We start from the raw sequence: 23421 nt of genomic DNA on the forward strand, positions 1-23421 counted from the left end.
ATTATCAGTGGAGAGTCATTTAAGCTACAGTTCCTACCTGTAATATAGCCCAATGAAACCTACAGCAATAGAAACTCATTCAACCGTTTAATAAAAGTATAATCTACAGCCAATTTCTAATTAGCCATAATTACTGGAGCCACGAAGAGCCAGGTGTGAAGCAGCACTTCCTTGTGTTAGACACTTAATATAGATTATAGTTTTTAATCTTCACAAAAACCTGAGAAAGTTAGTATTCCCATTAATTAAGAAAGTGGAGGATAGAGGAGGAGGATTTCCAGGCTCGGGTTCAAGATAGGACACAGAGCCGGGATTCAAATTCAGGTCCATTCCAAATCAAAGTTAATGTGCTAACCCACGTTGCCTTCTCATCAAAACATAATTTGAAGTCATAATCTCAATCAATATAGATACAGAATTCATTATGTACCTCTTCCAAATTTTGTGAGTCGTAATATTTATTTTAGATGTGGTTCATTTCCCCTTTTCCTTGACCCTCATCTAAAATTGTCAAAAGATGCATCTAAAGAAAAAAAAAGAAGCAGCAGCAAAAAGACTGGATAGACAATTAACAATTAAGTAATCATGAAATGAATATTTCAGCAGATGTAAACATTATCTATTTGCTTAAAAGCCAACAGTTACTGCCAGGCAGGAGCACTGGGCTTGAAGCGGTTTAACATAGGTAACAGGTGCAGAAAATGAAGGAAAAAAAATTAGCATTTCCATTTTAAGATGGATCCACTCCTGGTCTGCAGGCCCTACTGTGGATTGGTGTTGTCCCTTCCTCACCCTTTACACCCAGCACTCTTGGTTATTGACACAAAGCCTTGGATGGGTCTCCCTTGGGGTCCCTATCCTCAACATTTGAAATCCCACTCTTGGACAGTAGTGGGCCTAGATTATTATATAAGTACATGGCAGTTTCTGGTCACTTTCTAACCAATCACCTGCAGTATATTTGTGTGTGTGTGTGTGTGCGTATCGATGTGTCTATGTCTGTGTGTGTCTATGTATGAAATACTCCGTTAATCTCAAGGACTGACCTAAAAATGCCTTCTGTCACATACAAGACATATGTGGACACTGTTTAATGTAAAGTCAAGATTCCAATTGGTATCAGTGTCCAAAAGGTTAAAGTAAGTGAACATTTCGTAATCATTACTGCAGTTAGTCATGACATTTCTATCCTCATATTCAGCCTCATTTACCCTGAGATCACTTTCTTTCACCCATACACTTCACATTCACCTGTTTGGAGATCCAAAGCTGGCCAAAGCTGGGACCGATTTCTAGCCCAGTAAGAACATACTTCATGTCCTGTGGAAGGTGTTATCTCCTGGGCACTGCCTCTCTACAGCTCATGTTGCTCATTGTATCACGGACACTTGCTCTGTTCTGTGCTGTCCCTCATGCTTGCCTACATTACACCTGTTTTCTGACTTTCACAATGTTGGCTCTGCCATGTATTAGCTGTGTAACCACGGGCAAGGCATTCACCTGTCTGTACCTCATCTGTAATGTGCATATAAAAATTGATATTTATCAAATTTATTTGGGGGATTAAATGAGATGTGGTAAAGAGAGGCAGCATCTAGGACAGTGTTGGCACTCCAAGGGATGTTTGATATGTATTAAAATGAGTGTGGGGCGCCTGGGTGGCACAGTCGGTTAAGCGTCCAACTTCAGCCAGGTCACGATCTCGCAGTCCGGGAGTTCGAGCCCCATGTCAGGCTCTGGGCTGATGGCTCAGAGCCTGGATCCTGTTTCCGATTCTGTGTCTCCCCCTCTCTCTGCCCCTCCCCCGTTCATGCTCTGTCTCTCTCTGTCCCAAAAATAAATAAACGTTGAAAAAAAAATTTAAAAATGAGTGAGAATAATAATAAAAATAATAATAGATAATATTGAGTACTAAAAACATTATAAACAGGATTTCATGTAACCTGCAAAGTAACTCTGTGAGGCGTGTATTATCATTGTCCCATTTAACATTTAAAGAAACATCTTAGGAAAGTTCATTAAAGTTACACAGTGAAAAGGTGGCAAAGCTCTTGGTCTTCAGTATTATATTCTATTTGCCATGATCTCGTCTCAACAGTTGCTAAAGATACTGTGAGATGCCACATCAGTCAATATTTTTGAAGAATGATACTTCTCACAAAGAGGTTATTTAGTTATTACTATACTCTTGAATAGAACTGTAGTATTTAACAGGTTTAAAGACCCAGAACACTGAAAACTCATTGACAACTATGAGGCCTCCCCCAAAGAAAACAGATGTATGATGATCCATGCATACATTTGCTAATAGTGTCAAGGGCTTCAAGGACTCTCAGAAGTCTACCACAGAACTCTCTAGAAGTCCAAGGTGCCCAGCTAAGGACTGCCACAAAACAATAAGAAATCAGTCTTCTCATTTTCCTGGTAAGTCAAACTTAGAACCTCAAATCAATCTATTTCTTCTTAACCCAGATCTCATTAGTCAATACTCCACCAAATGTCTTTCTACATCACCAGTTCTTTGCTATTCCCAATGAGTCTGTGCCCTTTAAACACTCACTACTTCATGCCACGTATAATTGCAGTGGTTTCTTAACTAATCTTTTGGGCTTCAGTCTTTCCCTCTCTAACACATCTTGAATGTCACTACTCTTCAGATTAAAGCAATAAAAGTTCATTGAACAACTACTGTTTTTCAGATGCACACTTTGTGCTGAGGTCACAGAAAGGAAATATGCATAGCTCTGACTTCAAGAAGTTTATTGTCCAGTGAGGGAGGTGAAATAATAATGTTAATATAACTGCTATGCAGCAATAAACATGAGATACTCAGAGAAGTTTTCCCAGCAGGGAAATGGGAAGATGTGTTATCTTGAATGGAAAGATCAGAAAAGCTTTCTAAAACCCAAACTTGGTTTTAAGGACCAATAGAAGTTATCCAGAAACATGGGGATGACAGTGGGAAATAGGGAAAGGGTTCAGACAAATTATCCAGCATGAACAAAGGCATTGTGACTGCCACATACTTCTCTCTAAAACACTGCCTTCATCATTCCACTATCCTACTTGGAAATTTTCAATAATTCCCCTTTCCATATGGGACTTAACCCTCTTGATTCTTCTTCTTTTTTTTTTTTTTTAGTTTATTTATTTTGAGGTGGGGGGACAGAGAGAGAGTGTGCGTGCAAGTGAGGGTGGGTCAGAGAGAGAGGGAGAGAATCTGTGCTGACAGCACAGAGCCTGATGCAGGGCTCGAACCCATGAACTGTGACATCATGACCTGAGCCAAAGTCAAGAGTCGGACATTTAGCTGACTGAGCCACCCGGGTGCCCCTCAATTCTTTTAAAGCCCAGTTCAAGTTCTTCCCTTTCCATAAAGCCCTTTTTTATAACTCCAGTTTCTGGTGCTCCCTTCCTCCCTCTCTCTCTCTCTCTCTCTCTTTTTCATGAATCCCTTAGTGCTTACTGATTGGACCTTTCTTTTAATATTTACTGTGTACTGATGTATATTGCTAGTAAATTTCTTGTACAAATCTTGCCCACTCCATCTAAGTGGTAACCATCTTATCAGTGGGGAACATGTCCATCACTTTGCATCTTTTCCAGTTCCTTGTCCATAGTGGGGTCCCAATCAATCTGCTTTTGAACAGGAGATAAAATTTCTAGGAAGTAGCGAACCAACAAACCATAAGGCTGTAAGACAGTAGTCATAAGAGCTAATTCTGTCTCCCAACACTTAGTTGGATGTTGATCAATTTATTTTTTGAGTGACTCAGTTTCCTTCTCTGTAAAATGCAAGATGTAACCAAGTCAGACTGTAGAACCACAACATTTAGTATTAAAATACTTTAAATTAGGGGCACCTGAGTGGCTTAGTTGTTTGAGCATGCGACACTTGGTTTCAGCTCAGGTCATGATCTCACAATTTCCTGAGTTTGAGCCCTGAATAGGGCTCTGCACTGGCTTTGTGGAATTTGCTAAGAATTCTCATTCATTCTCTCTCTCTCTCTCTCTCTCTCTCTCTCTCTCTCCCTCTTTCTCTTTCTCTTCCCCTCCCCTGCTTGCACTGTCTCTGTCTCTCCCAAAATAAATAAATAAACTTTAAAAATACTTTAAATGCCCTACAAAGTTAAAATGCTATATAAATGAAAGTTACTTCTTTCATTTACCTTATTTGCATGTATAAATAATCACTTTTGCCCATACACATAATCATAAGAACATGTTCTCAGAATGTTTCTTATATAGAGAAGATCTGATATATAGAAAGTGTGTGTCAGACTCTTCAATCTGAGGAATTTTGACTGCTATCATGTTTTCAGGATCCCGTATATATTTAGACAAAGCAACATGATTATTTTAGCTGCTATCCAACATGGGGTAATTCTAAAACTAGATATCTGGTATGTTACAAATAATAAACACTAGAAAGCACTCTAGCATTTTTAGTCTATATCTTATTGACCTTGATTCTAAACTAGTCATACATTAAAGGAAAAGAAATGTTTCTTAAATAGTAACTATAATCTAAATAGTCATTCACATGTTCCTTCCTAGTGTTACTAATATACAAGCATTCTTACGATTAATTTTTCTCTTGTTGGCATTTACTAAATTTTGCCACCAAAGAGGCTTTTATTTTGTGTTACATTAACAGAACTTAGCATAGTTGGTGTAATGGATTGAACTGTGCCTTCCCCCATTCATATGTTAAAGTCCTATCTCTCAGTACCTCATAGTGTGACCTTACTTAGAAATAGGGTCATTGCAGATACAATTAGTTAGGTCAAGGTCCTAATGGAATAGAGCGGGCCCTTAATCCAATATGATTAGTGTCCTTATTAGAAAGGAGAATGCCATGTGAAGAGAGATGGCATATGACAATAGAGGCAAAGATTGGAATGGTGCATCTATCAGCAGAGGAACCCCAAAGATTCTGGATCGCCACCAGAAACTGGGCAGAGAGGCAAGAAAGGATTCCACACAGGGGCGCCTGGGTGGCTCAGTCAGTTGAGTCCAACTTCAGCTCAGGTCATGATCTCACAGTTTGTGAGTTCGAGCCCAGCGTCAGGCTTTGTGCTGACAGCTTACAGCCTAGAGCCTGCTTTGGAATCTGTGTCTCCTTCTCTCTCTGCCCCTCCCCCACTTGTTCTCTGTCTCTCAAAAATAAATAAATGTAAAAAAAAAATTTTTTTTAAAGAAAGGATTCCACACAGTCTCGGGGAGGGTGGCTTTGCTGACACCTTGATTTTGGACGTCTAGCCTCCAGAGCTGTGAGAGAATGAATTTCTGTTGTTTTAAGCCACCTAGTTTGTGGTCATTTGTTACAACAGCCCTAGGAAACTAATACAGCTGATTAAACTATTCAGTTTTACGAAAGTCTTTAGTTACCAATTTGAAAGCATAATGGAGTCATCCAGATACAAAAGAACCATGGCACTGAGTAACAAAATCTAAAATTGTCAGTCCACCCTAAAGTATTTACTCAGCCTATATGGTTTTCCCTCTCTGTACTGAACACAGATTTTAAGTGGGTATTTTTCTGTTGTGAGGAAATTATTCATTTGGGAGAAAATGTATGTCAGAACTTCCAATCCATGATCTTAGTGCTCAGGAAACTTAATTCAATAAATGTGCCCTCATGGACTAAAATTGTTTGTGAACTTAACAAATAATCAAATCATTCCTTTAATCAATCAGAAGACTCATCCTTTTGTGAAAAGTGAATGCATTTAAGATTTTTTTTTTTAATGTTTTATTTATCTTTAAGACAGAGAGAGAGCATGAGTGGGGATGGGACAGAGAGAGAGGAAGACACAGAATCAGAAGTAGGCTCCAGGCTCCGAGCTCTGAGCGGTCAGCACAGAGCCCGACGCGGGGCTCGAACTCACAAACTGTGAGATTGTGACCTGAGCTGAAGTCGGACGCTCAACCGACTGAGCACCCGGGCGCCCCAAAAGTGAATGTATTTTAAATGTAATGTTGTGTTAATGTGATTGAATAATTAATAACAAAATTTTCAATATTGTGAATTTAAAACACTCATTTTATTTCTCTAGAGAGGTTTCCAAGAAAATGGTTGATGTTCTATCTTTCATTATGCTGCACATATGGGAAAGTTTCAACAGGATCCTCACAGGGAATGAATTAAAGTGTAATTGGAAAGTTGAATTCTGGTTTTTGAGGTATTTAAAATTAGATAAAGGGAAACAACATAGAATTGGTTTCTTTGAAATTATTTATATAATTTAATTCAACAATATTCATTTAGCACATACTATATACTATGAAATGCTCCAAGGACTATGGAAACCAAAATGACGGAGACATAATCTCCTGTTCCAGAGCTCACATTTTAATAGGATACACAAGAATGTGAGCAAGAGATGGAAATGCAATGTAATAAGTGTTATAATGTAAATTTGTATAAAATGTTCTAGACATAAAGATAAGGGATGGTTGAGTCTAAGTGAGCATGTTGGGGAAATGTACACTGAAGAGTTAATTGTGAGGGGAAGATGAAGGATGAATGAGAATTTCCTGGGTAGATACCATGGAGAAGGGCCTGCCAGACAGAGGGGACAGGCATAAGAGAGACTGAGAAGTCAGAGAAGACTTTCTACTTTGGTACTGGCTGGGCGGTGATCTTAACAAAGAAAGAAAAATAGTCATCACTTATTTAACATCTTCTATTTGCCAGAATTTGTGTTATGAATATAATTATGTAATGAGGTACTATAATTGAAACTTAAAAAAAATTTTTTTTAAATATTTGGTGCCTGGAATTTATTTGAGAAAAGGGAGGGAGTACAACTGCCATTTAATGTTTCTGCTTTCATATCACCAAAGATCTACATTCACGTTTAAGACAAAGTGTTTATTTGTTTGGGAAAAGCAACATGATGAAATTTCCATTATGCAAATAGAACAAGTGGGATGGAAATAGTGAAGTCTGAAATGATGAGCGTATAATTTATTTTATATGGTATGAAAAGGTATTTCATGAAGGTCAGAATCTGCTGTTGTCGATTCTGATCATGACTGGGAATCTGGCCTCAGAGATGGGAGAAAATCTGTGTTTCTTTCTGCTGGGAAAAGTTGGAGGACTCCAACTGCTGGGTTGGAGGGAGATGAAAAAGACTCTGGGTGAGGGTGGGTTCTGGTACCGTGACAGCGGTAGGCTAAGGTCAGCAGTGGACAGGAGAAGACTCCCTGGTTACAAGACATGGCTTGGACTCCAGAACACTCTTCCCCGACACCTGGTTTTTAAATTACTTTCCACCTTAGAAGCCTCTTTTGTTAACATAAAGCTGTCAGTAAAATTTGGCTAAACATTGAAGTTGTTCTTGTATTAGTTTGCCAAGGGCTACCTCAACAAATTACCACAAAGTAGGTGGCTTAAACAACAGAAACTTATTGTTTCATAATTGTAGAGGTCTAAAATTAAGGTGTGGGTAGCTTTGGTTCTTTCTGAGGACTATGAGGGAGAAGTCTGTTCTAGGCCTCTCTCCCCAGCCTGTAGATGGCCATCTTCTCCCTCTGTCTCTTCATGTAGCCTTCCTGCTCTGTGTATCTCTCTATCCAAATTTCTCCTTTTTATAAGGACTCCAGCCGTGCTGGATTAGGGTCCACCCTAATAACTTCACTTTAACTTGATTACCTCTGTGAAGACTGTCACCAAACAAGGTCACACATTTTGGGGGGAGTGGAAGTTAAGACTTCAACGTATGAATCCGGAAGGACATAACTCAAACCCATAACCGTTTTTCTTGGAGGAATCAAAAGAGAAGTCTGTGTCACACTATGAGAGAAGTTGTATGAGAAGTGTGGCCAGTTTGGAGAAGCTGATAATAAGACCAAAGAGTCTGCTGTCCAGAATGTAGTAGCCTGGATGGAATTGTCGTCTGGGCAACATTCTTATGAAGATTACTAAAATGTTGGAGAAAGGAATTCTGAAAAAAGCCTGTATTTGCTGTTGCCAACTGAGTTTGAAACTTATGCATTATTATCTAGGCATTTGTTAACTAGGCTGATGATGCTGGGGCCACCTTGGCTACAAGTGTCATTATTCCAATTTCATACTAATAAAACCACAACTCAGGACAGCTGATGACTCTCCTAAGATACCACTGTAGTACAAGGCATGAACAATTTTCAAACTCAGTGTTTTTGGCCCCAAACAGTGATCTTTCCAAAGGAAAAAGAGAGAGAGAAAAATAAATTTGAAAATAAATAAGTTAATCCCCCAAACTGTTATTAGAAGATAAACTGTCACATCACTTCATCTCCAATGTTTCACACATAATAGGAGCAAAAACAAAACAAAACAAGCAAACAAACAAAAACAAAACACCCAAAACTCTTTGAAAGACTAAATCACATCCAGGTAGAGATATACAGGGATGCTAGGGAATTAGAAGAGAGATTGGGGGAGAAATTCAGATATTAGAGACATGAAGAAAAAGGGACAAATAAAAGAGAGTAAGAAGAAAATTCTGAAGAAACAATTCTAGTAAATATTAGCTGGGAATAGAAAGAAAAACAAATGTAGGTCAGGGAACAGCACAATTTTACAATGGAGAGAAAAATAAACAGAAGTGAGGAGTGCTCCAGGGGTTAAAGAAAGAAAGATTTTTCAAGAAAAAGGAAATAGTAAATAATATTAGGATCAAGAACCTAGAGTAAGGGTGAGAAAAGCATAGGTTTACCTCTTTCTCCAGGATGACAAGGAAGGTAGAGGAAGAGAAGATTATCAAAGATGTAGACGAATTTTGAGGTGAAGGGTAGGCACGCAGATTTGCCTAATGATATGTTTTATTTAAGGAACAGGAAGTTGAGACCTATGTTGAGAGTAAGAGAAATCAACATAAAGCAGCGCCTGTGGAACAGAAGTTAAATTTTGGTGTGGTGTGCGTGAGTATTAAAAAAGGAAGTTCTGGGGCGCCTGGGTGGCGCAGTCGGTTGGGCGTCCAACTTCAGCCAGGTCACGATCTCGCGGTCCGGGAGTTCGAGCCCCGCGTCAGGCTCTGGGCCGATGGCTCAGAGCCTGGAGCCTGTTTCTGATTCTGTGTCTCCCTCTCTCTCTGCCCCTCCCCCGTTCATGCTCTGTCTCTCTCTGTCCCAAAAATAAATAAACGTTGAAAAAAAAAAATTTTTTTTAAATAAAATAAAATAAAAAAGGAAGTTCTTTGAAGAGAAGTAAGGAGTCCCCAGCTCCAGCCTCAATGATGCCAGAAGGGACTGCTTCCTGGGTTTTTGCTTAACAAAATTAATAGTTGGGGAGCAGGAATGGCTTTTGGGGTAGACTTGGGGTTGAGGATGATTAGGGAGAAATCAGAGCAGAATAAAGACAAAATAACAAAAAGCATTAAAAAATATTATCTGCGAATATGATTACAATGACTGACTGGATCCCGGCTTAGTGGAAAATGCAGGAAAAGCCAAGACATTTAAGTGGCAAAAGGCCTGGAAGAGGGGTGCACAGATCATCCAGGCTTTGATGAGTCTGCAGAAAATTTTAGAAACGAAAGAACAGAATATCACCTATTAGACATCTGCCTCTTTTAAAAAGTTGAGATAGAATGTGAATTGAGTTATTTGGGCATAACTTACTCTGAAGTTTCTCCTGTTGGCTAGAAGCATGATATTTAGAAATCAGTGTTTATATTCTTGTTTCCTGAGATAAGCCTTTGCAATTTCCACTTTGTATTAACTACCTAAAACTCTCCATAGGACTCTATTTAAATTCAATGACTGTTGGAGCACCGGTGGTCAAAGCTGGTGTAACACATCTTTTAATTGTGGTACCTTAAGTGGTTGGGGGATTTCATCTTCCTTAAATGTAACAGAAGACAGATATTTAAAATTCCAATTGAGAGATTAGAGAAAGGTACGTTTATATACTAAAAAGAATAAAAATTCCTTTTTATCCTGATGTTCTAGCTTGAACACTTACACCTCTTCATCTATTGCAGAGAATACTGGGTGCTTAAATTCAGTCCCCCACGTGGCAAAACAGTGCTTATGGAACAGTGGTTCCATAAAGTGGAGCTACACTTCCAAATGCATTTTTCTTTTCGACAATAGCCTTTTCAAATATTTGTTATCTTTTAGCCAGCTATTCAAATTCCTCCATGAGTGAAAACCTAAGAACTGGAATAATAAAATAACGTTACCAACCTAGGGAGGCTGATTTCCACTTCCTCTTCTTGCATCTCAGAGAACCATTTCAGGATTCGATGCGCAGTAATGCACTTTTCCATTTCTTCTATGTTCACATCTTCTGCAGGGAGTATGATGATTAAACTAAACTCGTCACCTTTATAAGGTAATTCCAAAACCTGGTAGTTCACGGAGGATTCAGAAAAATAGCCTGGAACGGAGAAATAAAATATTAAATATTCTTGGCAATTCCCCAAATCATGCTTCAAAGCAGGATTTCTCATCTCACCATATTTTGTTCTCAAAAGAGCCTTCATCATTGGAACTTTGACTGCTGCACCATCTTTCTTAGTAAAATTCATCAACTGTGTGTTCTCTTTTGTGAACTTCTGCTTCCAATTGCCCTTGAAATAAACAGCATTCACCAGGATGAGCCGAGTCAGAGGGCCAAATTCTTCCCCGGAAAACATGTTTTTAATTTTCCCTGTGAAGGGGGTGCAGGAGGAGGCAGAAAGAGATGTGCAAGAGCGACTCAGTGGAATGCCTTAAATAGAATTAAAGCACAAATTTCTTCTGCAGGTCATTATAAATGGGGTGCTTTATCATCTAGCCTTGGCAATTTTGAGAGTAAAGAGGAGCACTGTTACTTATTTCACTTAGACACAGGTACAAATGAGATCTCACTAGGAGACCGGAGATACGAGATTGTCTTAGGCAAACCTGGATAGACCTGCTATTGGACTCTCTTCAGCGAGCTTGTTTGTCTAAATCGTTTTTCAGCCAGAAAGAATGAAAACGGAATGTCCCTTCCTGCATATTTATTGATGATTTTCAAACTTTATTTCAAGTTTCTCCAGCAGGTCAATCAGAATTAATAAGTCAGTGGTACACTCAAACCTTCTATTCCTGTGGCTAGAGCCACTGACCATTGGGAAGGGACAAGAATGGAGTTGTTAGTATGATTTTCTTCCTCTAAACAACCAGTCGGCTATTTCTATGTCCAGTGACTATTTCAGTTAAGAGATAAAAGCATGAATGAGTGCCATGGAGCTGTCTAGGGATATTCATTTTGTGTCCCATCAATGGGACTTTCCTGTGAACGCTGCTCAGAACACCCATCTCACATTTTGAACCATGCCTCCCTGAATGACGCTTCCTATCAAGAATATGGTAGCATCATATATCATCATAATTTTTGGTAGCAGAATGAATGAACAAAGAAACAAACTACTGTTAATCAAGGCCTGATATATGCTTGTTATTTCTCATACATTATTATCAAACCTGCTAATAATCCTGAAATATTTTAATACTATCCTCATCTTAGATAGGGCATAGCTTAGAACCGGTTAGGATTTGAACTCAGATCTGAAGGACTTTAAGTTTGTGTTCTTTCTACTATGTCACTCCAAAATCCCTGAGGAATTTTTGCTAGCTTATATTGAGATTAAAGTTTAGATTACCATGTTTATGACAGGGTTATCCACATTTATTATTAAACATTAACCCATCCAACTGAGATGTGTTAATTATTTACAGTATATGTGGGAAAGAAGGCAGTTGAGGCTGACAGATCTAATTTTTACCTGGCCCAAGATATTACTTCGGCTGCCGTAGATTAAAAACCTATGCTTAAACAAAACTTATTATTAAAAGTTTTCCATTAAAAATTCTCTAAATAGGTGTCGCTGAAAAAAATCTGTATGCTATTCAACGCAGCTGACAATTTCTCTCAGTTTTACAATTTAGTATTAATTTGAATAACAGGGAAGCAAAATGGGAGGTTTGATTCCTCTGAGCCACAGTTTAACAGGAAAATATTCAACCATTCTTTACTTTAGGATATTAAAAACCATGCATACAATGGCAAATAATGATTTTACGAAAATGGGAAACTTTACCATCTGTTTTGCTTTCTACCCAGGTACTTATTGTCTCTGCAGAAGCCTTTGCATCTTGAAAATCCACCAGTTTTATGGCACTCTGAAAAAACTCCTTGTTGCTATGGTGATACTGTTCTTTCACTGTGAATCCTTCTTGAAGGTAGAGGGCATTGGCAAGATTAAATGTAAATTCTTGCCTTTTCTCTGAGATGGCGGAGAAAAATGACTCCAGCACAGAAAATTCTTCTCCTAAAAAATAATTATAATGTATACTGACATATTGAACAACATAAAAACAACAGCTTTTCAGCTTTACTTCTAAGTGTTGATTCATATCACCATTTTTTGCACCCTTAGGTAAAACTAACGATCCTTTCTAAGTTAGTATAAATATTTTAAGCATTTATCTTCATACAATATGCATTTTATAAAGAACTCAGTTCTTATACAGGAAAAAAAAGAATGTCCATGTAAATTTGAAATGTGTCAAAAACAAGAATGTGCATTTAAACAGGCTGAAGGAAATTCCCTTTTTATAGTCAAATTTAGCTCATTCTTACTTGTTGGAAATTTATCTTTAGAACCTCATTCTTTGCATAACATGCGATATTTATGGAAGGAGAATACTAATGAATACTGATGGTGGTATGACAGTGATGAGCAATCCTTTTCATTATTGCTTTTATTTCAGCTTAAGAAAGTTCTCATAAGACATGAGCAATGGCACCTGTCCAAGTTTTGAAACTTATGAGGTAATCCCTGTAATCATCTCTAGAGATGTGCAAGAATCAGAATTGCCTATTTCTTCAGGTTCATGAATGTATATCCTGTGACCGTCTACATGAACAGTACCAGTCTTAACCATTCCAACTATCACCACTAGTCAACTGAGTCCAGTAGAGTCAGCTAAGAATCACTGTTGGCCTATTATTTATTTACCGTTGGATTATTCTGACCACCATGGATTGTCGGGAAGATACATGTGCCTATGAGAGAATTCAGGTTTGATCTTTGTTCAGAGGCTTCCTATCCATTACCAAAAATATAATGTTTTTCATTCCTATCTGGCTTACTCCTGGAACTCAATCATTAAGTCTAGGAACTCTATTTCAAATCAAAGTTTCTTTCAGGGCCATTGTTATATTTTGAGTTACATACTAAAAATACCACTTTCATAACTTAAAAGTTGAGTATGCCTAATTAATCTTTATTTAAGAAAATATAAATCATTCATCACTAGAATATACCCACTGAATAAAGAGAGAAAATTTTTATTGAGAACTTGTCTTGAGTTGTCCACTTGAAATGTGATGGCGGCCGGGGGAGATGCACGCGTCTGCGCACTTTAGCAGAGAGCTAGCAGTCAATGGGCATCTTTGTATAAATAAGAACAGCTTCCCTCACAGGTGGGGGAGGAGGAGGGTTTCAGCCCAGTGGCCTCATATCTCGTCTAGCTGAGTGGAGCCTGCATTTCCATTCCCACTTGTCTCCTTGTCCTCCCCTGCTCTTGTGCAGGTACAACCCACATAACCATATCGCAGGCTCTGGGAGGTATATTTCATTATGTTTCAAACTCCATGATGCTGCATTCTGGGGATATAGATACAGATATAAACAATCTTAGCCCTAAAAACGTACTTCCCTTTGGTTGGATTAGAAGAATTTCACTAAGTCTTTACAATCCTAGAATTCTTGCATAAGGAAGGAATGAAAGTTAATCTATTTAACTGGTTTCTGCGATGGTTTTAGATGCAATCATTTGCTATTTGAAGCTGAGGAAATATCTCAATAAAGGCAGGCTACAGAGACTTTCTGAGTTAAGGCATGTGAGTTTTTTCAAAAGAATTAATTAAGGTCAGAAATGAAGTGGCAGAATTTGAAACCAATCTTCAGAAGTTTGTAATTTATGAACATCTTTAAAGGAATTGGGGGGGGAGGGGAGGGGGAGAAAAAATAGTTCCAACTCATTTGTCAGAGCAAATAGATTTATGTCATGTACTTAAGGTCCAAGACTGTGTGACAAACAGTCAGTTTCCCTTTGATAAATCACTGGACTCAGAAGTCAATGAAAAATGTCATCAAGTAGCACAAGTTTGGAGGAGAATATAAAGTTATCTGTCTTATAAATTTGATTTAATTTCAGATTAATAACCTCTTCTAGCACAGATCAAAACGAATATGTATACATGGCTCCCAATAAGCAGTGAGAATAAATTTATTTCATTTCCTAAAACAGAGTCATAGAACACCTATAGGCCATGGGGTGAGTATAACTTTTGGTTTGATTGTACTAGTCCTCCAGAAAATGTTCTAAAATTCAGTACATGTATACTTCTCCTGCTATTAAGAGCCCAAAGGCCAACTGTGTGTGAAATATGAGAGATCTAAAGATGAAAACAAAGGCAGTCATAGGATTATAGATTATTTTAGCCAAAAGGTCCATATGAATCATTTATTAAAACTCTTCTTTTTATAGTGAGGAATCTAAAATCCAGAGACGTACAGTCACTGGAGAGGTGCCAAATCACAAGATTATTTGGTTTTGGAACTGGGATCAGAATGCAAAGCTGACCCTCTTTCCATAACACTCTTAGAATAGCAAGCACCCCAGTTAGTCTTTGATTAGTAAGCAGCATGTTAGAGGCAAAGCAAAACGGAGCATTATCAGATGCTCGGTAGACTAGAGAAGGTAAATTCTGAGCAGAAGTTTTGACAATTGGGGGAAAGAAGGAAAACTGAGGACACTGAGAGCCCTGTGGGGTGAGGATGCCAGGAATTGTATGACCATCTGTAGAATAAGCCAGGTGTTAACATAAAACAGCCTAGTATGACAGGTAGTAACTTTTGATAACCACTGGGAATGGAAGGTAGGGCCAGGACCAAGATGAGTCAAGGAGGCATTTATATTGAGCATGAAATTTAATGAGATGCCAGCAGACTCAATAATCAAGATAATATTTTCCTGTAACAGTAAAAATCCGTATTAATCAAAGAAATCCATGAGGTACATTTGTAAAAATGCTCAATGAAGACAGGATCATTACTAGTGATTTTCCTGTTCCTCTTGGGTTCCAATGTGGCCCTACCAGGCACCACCTTCTAATCTTACACCTTGTTCCGCCCTTCACACCACTTTGCTCTTCTTTCTTTAGACCATCTGGGCCTCTTCTCCATTTCCTTGCTCTCTTCCACTCTGTTCCCTTCCTTAACTCTGTCTCCTTTTTCTTTGTTCCTTAATTCTCTCCTCCTTTTTTTCTCCAGAGTTTATTTTTTCATATTTTCTCTCTCTCTCTGGCTCATCTTCCTTTTCCTTTTGCAATAACCTTCCAACTGTGTCCCTGTGTCTCTCTCCTTCACAAAACATAATAGAAGGAAATTTTGAGGGGCGCCTGGGTGGCTCAGTCAGTTGAGCATCCGACTTCGGCTCAGGTCATGATCTCATGATTCATGAGTTTGAGCCCCGCATCTGGCTCTGTGATGATATCTCAGAGCCTGGAGCCTGCTTCAGATTCTGTGTCTCCCTCTCTCTCTGCTCCTCCCCTGCTCACACTCTGTCTGTCTCTCAAAAATAAAGAAAGATTTTAAAAAGTTAAAAAAAAAAAAAGAAAGCAATTTTGATAGATTTTGTTACATGTGTTACAATGTTAATGTTTAATTGCCCGTCTATATTTTCCCAAGGAAAATATAATATATTGCTCTTCTGATCTAGAACTCTTACTGAATCATTTTTGGAATTCATTCTGGACAAGCTACTTTAACCTTTCTTTGCTTCCATGTCCTCATCTAAACAGCAGGGTTATGTCTACCTCACAGAGTAACTGTAAATATTAAGTAGGAGAGCAGATATCAAGCACAGAAAAAAGTGTCTGCTACACTATATACATGTTTGATAGTGTCATCATCATTATTGCTATGATTAGCATTACATTCACAATCCAGAGTTGTTAACATTTCTGTTTCTCTACAAGATATACCCATTTAGAGTAATTTAGATTTCAGAGGCACTAATTTTGCTAATTTATCTTAGAGTCAACTTTACATATCTTTATAAATGTATTTTTACTTTTCAAAGCAGTATCAAGTGATGAAATGCTTCTGCGACTCTCTTATGGGATTTGCTGAAATTAATCTAGACAGTCAAGACTAAATCTGGAACACAGTGGCTTCATTTTACATTATTCACAAAGGAAAATTCTTGCAATTAACTTCACTATCACCAACTTCTTTTCTACATAAAATTGCCTTTATTTAAAATGAAGCAAATGAGACTTTGTAAAAACAGAAAGGCAAATTCCTAAATATAAGTGCTCTGTTCTAAGGCAAACATACTGAAATTGGTTATAGTTATAGTGATTACATTTCCAAATCGAAAAATCTGGAAATTTGCTCTGATGTTTAGGACATATTATCTGACAGTGATGTAGAAGTTTAAAATTAAAATTATTATGGAAATTGAGAACACAGGATAGCCCGAGAAAGGGACAACTGCCCTTTCAAACGACACCAGCTCCAAAGCTCTACAGTAGCTCAGACAGGCCTTTGGGAGACTCTAAGACAGCAACCCCTCAAACGCCAAAAGGCCTTGGATGGTTTATGTAATTTTTTTTTCAGATTTTCTTTAAAAACTATTAACCAAACAAGCTTTTTAAATGTATAAATTAATACTTCTTCTTGGTCTCAGTTAAGTGAAAAAGTTAAATTTTATTTAGAAAACTAACTTTAGAAAGCTAATAAAGTAATGAGAGATGCACACAAAGATTTCTGGGTAAGGATGCTCGTTGAAGCATTTTTATAACAGAAATACTGGAAACAACCTAATGAAGAAGGGGTTAGTGAGTAATGATAGTTCCATAAGAGGCCATGAAATGCAACAATTAAGAACCATATTCTGAAACTGATGCGAAAAATGATCATAGCATCATGATAGTGGAAATATAAACAAACAGAAAACCATACACATACGTACACACATTCACGCACACAACACGATCTCAATTAATTAAATCTAGCTAAACCAGACCAGAAGAAAATATACTGTCACACTCACAGCTTTATATCTGTATTAAAAATAATACATTCTTTTGGTAACATTTTCATTGGGAAGCAATTAAAATGATTATTATATACAATTCTCCATTTTATTATAATTTTACACTTTTGATAACATTTTCCATTGATTTAAATTGTGTCACCCTGAACTTCTAATTTTAAAAATAAATTTGGCCAGATCTTATCCAGCATAAATAATCATATGTAATGGGGCACCTGGGTGGCTCAGTTGGTTAAGCATCCAACTTCGGCTCAGGTCATGATCTCCTGGTCTGTGAGTTTGAGCCCCGCATTGGGCTCTGCACTGACAGTTCCGAGCCTGGAGCCTGCCTTGGATTCTGTGTCTCCCTCGTTCTCTGCCCCTCCCCCACTCATGCTCTGTCTCTGTCTCAAAAATAAATAAACATTAAAAAAAAATTTTAATAATTATATGTAAGAATCTCACCAGTTGAGTTTTCCTGAAGTTTTAACGTTTGTCTTATCTGCTCCTGTGCGTTTCCTTTTGCTCCCAGCTGTACCATCCCAAGAACCAACGTTGTTCCAAGGGGGGAAAATATAATGTTGTCCTTATGAGATAAACAAATAGCTTGATAAAGATCCACTGCAAATTTGATATTTCTTTGAGCCAAGGGTCTTGAGGCTTGACTTCCAGAACAAATCAACAGTAGACTCCACAACAAGATCTTATCCATTTTGACTTCTGTGCATTAATTTAAAATTCATTAGTTTTCAAAATAACCAGAGGTGACCATAGTGAGCTCAACTGACAACCTTCTTCCTATTAGAATTCTTTGTCTTAAGTCAAACATTATTACAAGGAGATTCTCATGCCAGTTTGCAGAATAAGCCTCATCTATTAGGAGAAATAAGCATGTGCAAACGGCATTTTTATATCCCTTCAAGAACTAGTCCAAAACATAAGGCAGTCTTCTAAAATCAAAGAAGAAATTATAATTCTGGAAAAACGTCAATAGCAATATGATCTCTAAATAGCTAAATGATACTTTTTCCTATCTTTCCCATGGTTTTAAGTGAGATACCTGTAACTCTTTATCAAGGGAATCCTCTCTCCACACTACTCGAAAATGGTTTCTAGATGAAAAGAGAAATGGAATAAAATATGAAGACACTCCAGTGTGGTTTTGAACCTATAATAGTGCAAAGTTAATGTATTCTAAATCAGTTTGAGTAATCTGGCAAAGTTTTCATGGTATGAATTTTCATACTTTGTGGACTCCTACTTCTAGAGGGTGAAATACCCTAAAATTCACATTGTACTTTTTCAAAGGAAGGAAAAACTCAGAAAACCTGTAAGGAAATGCAATTAAATGTAACACTACAACAATAACAAAAGAAAAAAGCACTTTCTAAGAAACCAAGAATAATTTGACAAGTTAACACGTAAGAAAGCTGCAGCTGAAAACTTTAGCCAAGTCACAACACTAATGACACCTTATTCAAGTGCCCTCCACTAAAAGTACAGGAAATTCAACCATCTGATTACGTCTTGAGAATGAGTTTTGCAAGATTAGACTTCATGGAATACTGACCCCAAAACCTCATAAATTTTAGTAACGCTAATTTTACCTTGCAACAACTATATTTCAGGAACTCTTAATAACTCCTAGTTTCATAGGTTACTAGGAAGTAACTGTTCATTGGGGGTAAAGATGAAAGCCTCCAGAACAATGTATTGCTACCCTTAAAAATGAAGAACTATATTTCTAAAGTGCTTTTGCAGACCATTGGAAGGGTCACCACGACCATAAGTGGGTTAAGAGTCACTATTACATATAAAGATTACTAATAGTCAAATACTCTCTAAAGCTAATCTGTGGAGTCATTATGTAGCTACTTCAAATTGCCTTCTAATATTTGTAGCTAAACTCTATTTGTTTAGATATACAATTTGCAAAGGAAAAAGACTTCAAAATGCAATTTAAAACAAATGTTAAAAAATAGCATGTTGGTAAATTGCAAATATAAATATATATTATCAAATGGTTTATTGAGGATTAAGTTAGTATATAAGATTGTGAGTGGAAGTGCAACAAAAGTAAAAGCCAGTGAGTAACAAAAGTTTTATACACAAAAATAAATTTCTGTTTACCATTTTCTTTCTTCTTAATGTTTATCTATTCATTTTGAGAGAGAGAGAGAGAGAGAGAGAGAGCACATGTAAGAGGAAGGAGGGGAGAGAGAGAGAGAGGAGAGAGAGAATCCTAAGCAGGATCTGAGCTGTCAGCGCTGAGCCCAAATGGGGCTTGAACTCATGAACCATGAGATTATAACTTGAACAGACATCAAGAGTCAGACTGCTTAACCAACTGAGCCACCCAGGTGCCCCTATGTACCATTTTTGAATACATTCGCTATCTCAGAAGATTTCTGATTAAAAATAGAAGTTTGTAGATATATAAGTAGTCACAATGTTATTAGTACTTTTAAGTCATCAAGTGGTAGTTCTTTAGGTACATCTTTATGGATCTGGTTTGTAATACAATAATAAACAATACTATGAAGGATACAAATTTTTCCTTATAGTAGAATCTGAGGGGTATCCTCTCATTATACTAATAATCTTCATAATTAAAATTTATATTATTTGAGCATCGGGGTGCTTGGGTGGCTCAGTCGGTTAAGCGTCCCACTTCAGCTCAGGTCATGATCTCCTGGTTGGTGAGTTCAAGCCCCGTGTTGACAGCTCGGAGCCTGGATCCAGGTTCAGATTCTGTGTCTCCCTCTCTCTCTGCCCCTCCCTCCCCCATGCTCTGTCTCCCCCTCTCTCCTTCAAAAATAAATAAACATCAAAAAAAACCTTTATATTATTTGAGCGTCTAATTCTCCCAGAAAATTTCTAGGCATTGAACAAATTACAATCTCACACACACACACACGAAATGTTTTCAAAAGTTCACTTAACCTCATTGTGTTTTGGATCCTATCTCATTAGATCTCATTAGAAAGCATGAAGTACTGGCGAACTAAACAACATAATGACTAGTCCTATAAGAATTTATAGGACTTCAAATTTATAGTGACATTATTTAAGGAGAATAAAAGTAATGTGTTAATTTGATAAATTTAAATAAGATCTGCTATCAAAGTGAATTGAAATGCCAGTCCCCTGCTCTATTAAATACTCATGATCAATATTATCGCATATGTACTGCATTCAAAAGCTATTTAATTTTAAGGTACTTACCCCAAATTGGCTTCTGATGATTCACTGTGATGTTATAACTGAAATGTGCCTGCTGGGAAACACTAGTACATAAAACACCTGATCAGTCAAGGCCAAATTTACTTATCTTCAACACTGTATGATTAATTCCTCTAAACCCAAAGCAGGTGTTCACTACATTTGCATAAAAGGACTAATATGGGGGCGCCTGGGTGGCTCAGTCGGTTGAGCGTCCGACTTCGGCTCAGGTCATGATCTCACGGTCCGTGAGTTCGAGCCCCACATCGGGCTCTGTGCTGACAGCTCAGAGCCTGGACCCTGCTTCGGATTCTGTGTCTCCCTCTCTCTCTGACCCTCCCCCATTCATGCTCCGTCTCTCTCTGTCCCAAAAATAAATAAACATTAAAAAAAAAAAAAAAAGGACTAATATGATTGGTTAATGATCAATGACGCAGTAGGCAAGAAGTGAGAGAGAAAACCATAACAGAATTTTTTCAAAGCATTAAGCTTATATTATTTAATCCATTATTCCACTTCTTTTATAGTAAGTCGAAACAGAATTTGGAAGAATGTGCCAAGGCTTGTAAATTGGTTAGTAATTAGTTCTTTTTGTTTCTCACAGGACTTCTGCATCAGATTACCACTGTATACCATCATAAATATTTCAGAAAGCCTGTGAGAAAAAGGATAAAGCTAAATCAAGTCCAGAATGCAGAGACAAATTGCTGCTGCATTTACAAAGTTCTCAACAATTCATCAAAGCATACAATAGTCACAGGAATTTCCTGTGGTTACAAGGCTCATTTTAATCCTTAGGAAAAAGGGTGGATATTGAAGAAATATACTCTCCATGATGAACCAAAAGACCAGATTAAGATTATTGATTTACCAAATCATATGAGGACAATACGATTAAGCATAGGTAATTTGATAATACACATCAGTGTTACTTTTACATGCCTTTAAACTTTTACGTAATTTTCTCTACCAGTAGTTCATTAATAAAAAAATGGATTCATAATTGAATGGATTGTGATCTCATTCTTCTAGTTCAAATCAATCACCTCAATGGCAATCAGATATTAAACACACTGATTCATCCGTGGCCTCCTAGAAGAGAAATGGAAAATTTGTTCCAGATGCAATTAAACAAATAGTCACCATTGATAACTCAATGTAATGTCACTTCTGATAACTTTATAAAAACAAGATAAAATGGATGGAAATACCTGAGAAGTAACTTCTTTCAATGGCCTGACAGGGCTAGAGTTTACGGAAAGCCATGGGAAGCCTGATAATTGCTATAGGCCATACTGTCCTAATTCACTAAAATTCTTAATTGTCCATCTAGGCATCTCTTAATGTTTTCTAAGTCTTGGATTATATTCTAATATCACTTGCTCTAACATAAGCGAACTCCTCTCCAGCTTTTGCTTAACACTGTTAGAGATAATTTTCCAAAAACAGAGTCAGGCAGCACAAGAGCTCTATCCTTCTTGTTTTACTGTGTAATTCATAAACAATAAGTCTGAATGTCCAAAGACTCTCATTCAATCAATGTTTTTCTACCCCTGTAGTGACACTAGCAAACATCCATCACAAGTACCCTGAGTTACCAAGTTATTATTTCTCCATATTACTCAGATCATAATGTGATTTACCCAGGAACAGGTCATTGCTTTCCTTGCAATGACAGAGACAGACACTCTGTCTTAGTAAGATCACTTAATGAAACTTTCTGTAAGGATCTTATGCTAGAGCAGTTCAAGCACACTGTGCATTTTCCTGTCTCTTGAGGAGTAAAAAAGAATGGCCAAGAATTTCTCCTCCCTGGCTTAAGCTCTTTTAATTGACAATAATGATACCACAATTGTCCATAAAATATTACTGCAGGCCTTTTAAATATTTTCATAAATCTGTTCCTTCTACAACTCTATTTTGCCCCTAGAGCATGAGCAAATATTTATATATATATTTGAAATATATATAAATATATATATATATATATAATATATATAATATTTCATTAGTGAGAGCCAAAGTGTCTTGCTATAAATTTGAGCGCCATCACTCCTCCACTGTAAAAAATAAATCTGGTGATATGTATAATAAAAACAATAGCAAGAAGTTATAGGTTCAATCTCATTATCTTTCTTAGCATTTTGTAGCTTTTTAAAAGTAAAATTGTATTTAATTCCCAACTTTAAAAACATACAAGCAAATGTTCTCGTTAATATAGGACTTAAAAGCTAATTATTCTATCTGAGCATGGGTTAATTTCAGGCATTTTGTTCCTCTCTCAGTTTGCTCCATATATCATGTGATAAGAGGAAAATGTTCTGAAAAGATAACAGGTTAAATTATATTTAGTATAAACCTACATATTACAAACAAAGTAGCCTATTGAAAGTTCTGGCACATTCTATTTTAATGTGACAAGTTCCTTTCACTGTAGAAAAAATGGATCTTAAATCATTGAATCTAAGTGTTAATTTCAGAAATAGCTTATAAAGTCTTCAGTTCTATTAACATTTTATAGGTGAGACCCTGCTACCTGCCTAGCACAATTAGATGCTGTAAGATAGAAGAGACATAATAACTAAATGTCTTTTTCCTCTCCTGGAAGAGCCCCTGAAGTTAATTAAAGATGGGATTAGGGTTTTAACACAGCACAATTGCCTTACACATGTGGTAGGCTACAGAGAGAAGGTATGTCCATATGAAACAGACTATTTCACTAATCGTTTCAAACAAAGTCATCTACAAGGGTAAAAAAAAAAAAAAAAAAAGCAAAAGATGTCTAGCAAAAGAATTTCCAATTTATACCAGAAAAACTGGTGGGCTCATTCAATCTTTGCTTAATAAATCACTGCATTTTGTGTACTTTCACTCCAGGAACCTGATGGTAAGAGAAGTGTATTCTATTTATAGGTATATACCTGGTATCTAAAACACTCCCTTGTATGTATCTTAGATAATTGGTTGGATAGGTGGATGAATGGATGAACAGATGGATGGGTGGGCGCATGAATGGAAAATAGAGCCTTCACAAAATACGTGGTACCCATATTTCCTCTCTTTAACATCTTAATATTCCTCTAAATTTCTAGAAATGTGGCTCAAATTTCACTCCACTGTACTGTC

The 23421-nt window shown here is 37.2% G+C and overlaps 1 protein-coding gene across 3 annotated transcripts in view; it reads right to left on the bottom strand.

Annotated features, from left to right (window-relative positions):
• SERPINI2 (serpin family I member 2) overlaps positions 1–23421 on the bottom strand; it is a 38346-nt gene that overhangs the window by 13906 nt on the left and 1019 nt on the right. Inside the window, exons 1-5 of one of the 3 annotated variants that reach the window (XM_047876468.1) lie at positions 18134–18301; positions 17539–17793; positions 12063–12293; positions 10451–10645; positions 10180–10372 (exon numbers count right to left, since the gene is read on the bottom strand). In XM_047876468.1, coding sequence (XP_047732424.1) covers positions 10180–10372; positions 10451–10645; positions 12063–12293; positions 17539–17785 — 866 coding nt within the window. In that variant the 5' untranslated portion in view covers positions 17786–17793; positions 18134–18301. Of the gene's footprint in view, positions 1–10179; positions 10373–10450; positions 10646–12062; positions 12294–17538; positions 17794–18133; positions 18302–23421 lie in introns of those variants that run through there. The other 2 variants (XM_047876469.1, XM_047876470.1) reach the window with 2 other exon arrangements.

This window comes from Prionailurus viverrinus, chromosome C2 (genome assembly GCF_022837055.1).
Source record: "Prionailurus viverrinus isolate Anna chromosome C2, UM_Priviv_1.0, whole genome shotgun sequence".
NCBI classification, from domain to species: domain Eukaryota; kingdom Metazoa; phylum Chordata; class Mammalia; order Carnivora; family Felidae; genus Prionailurus; species Prionailurus viverrinus.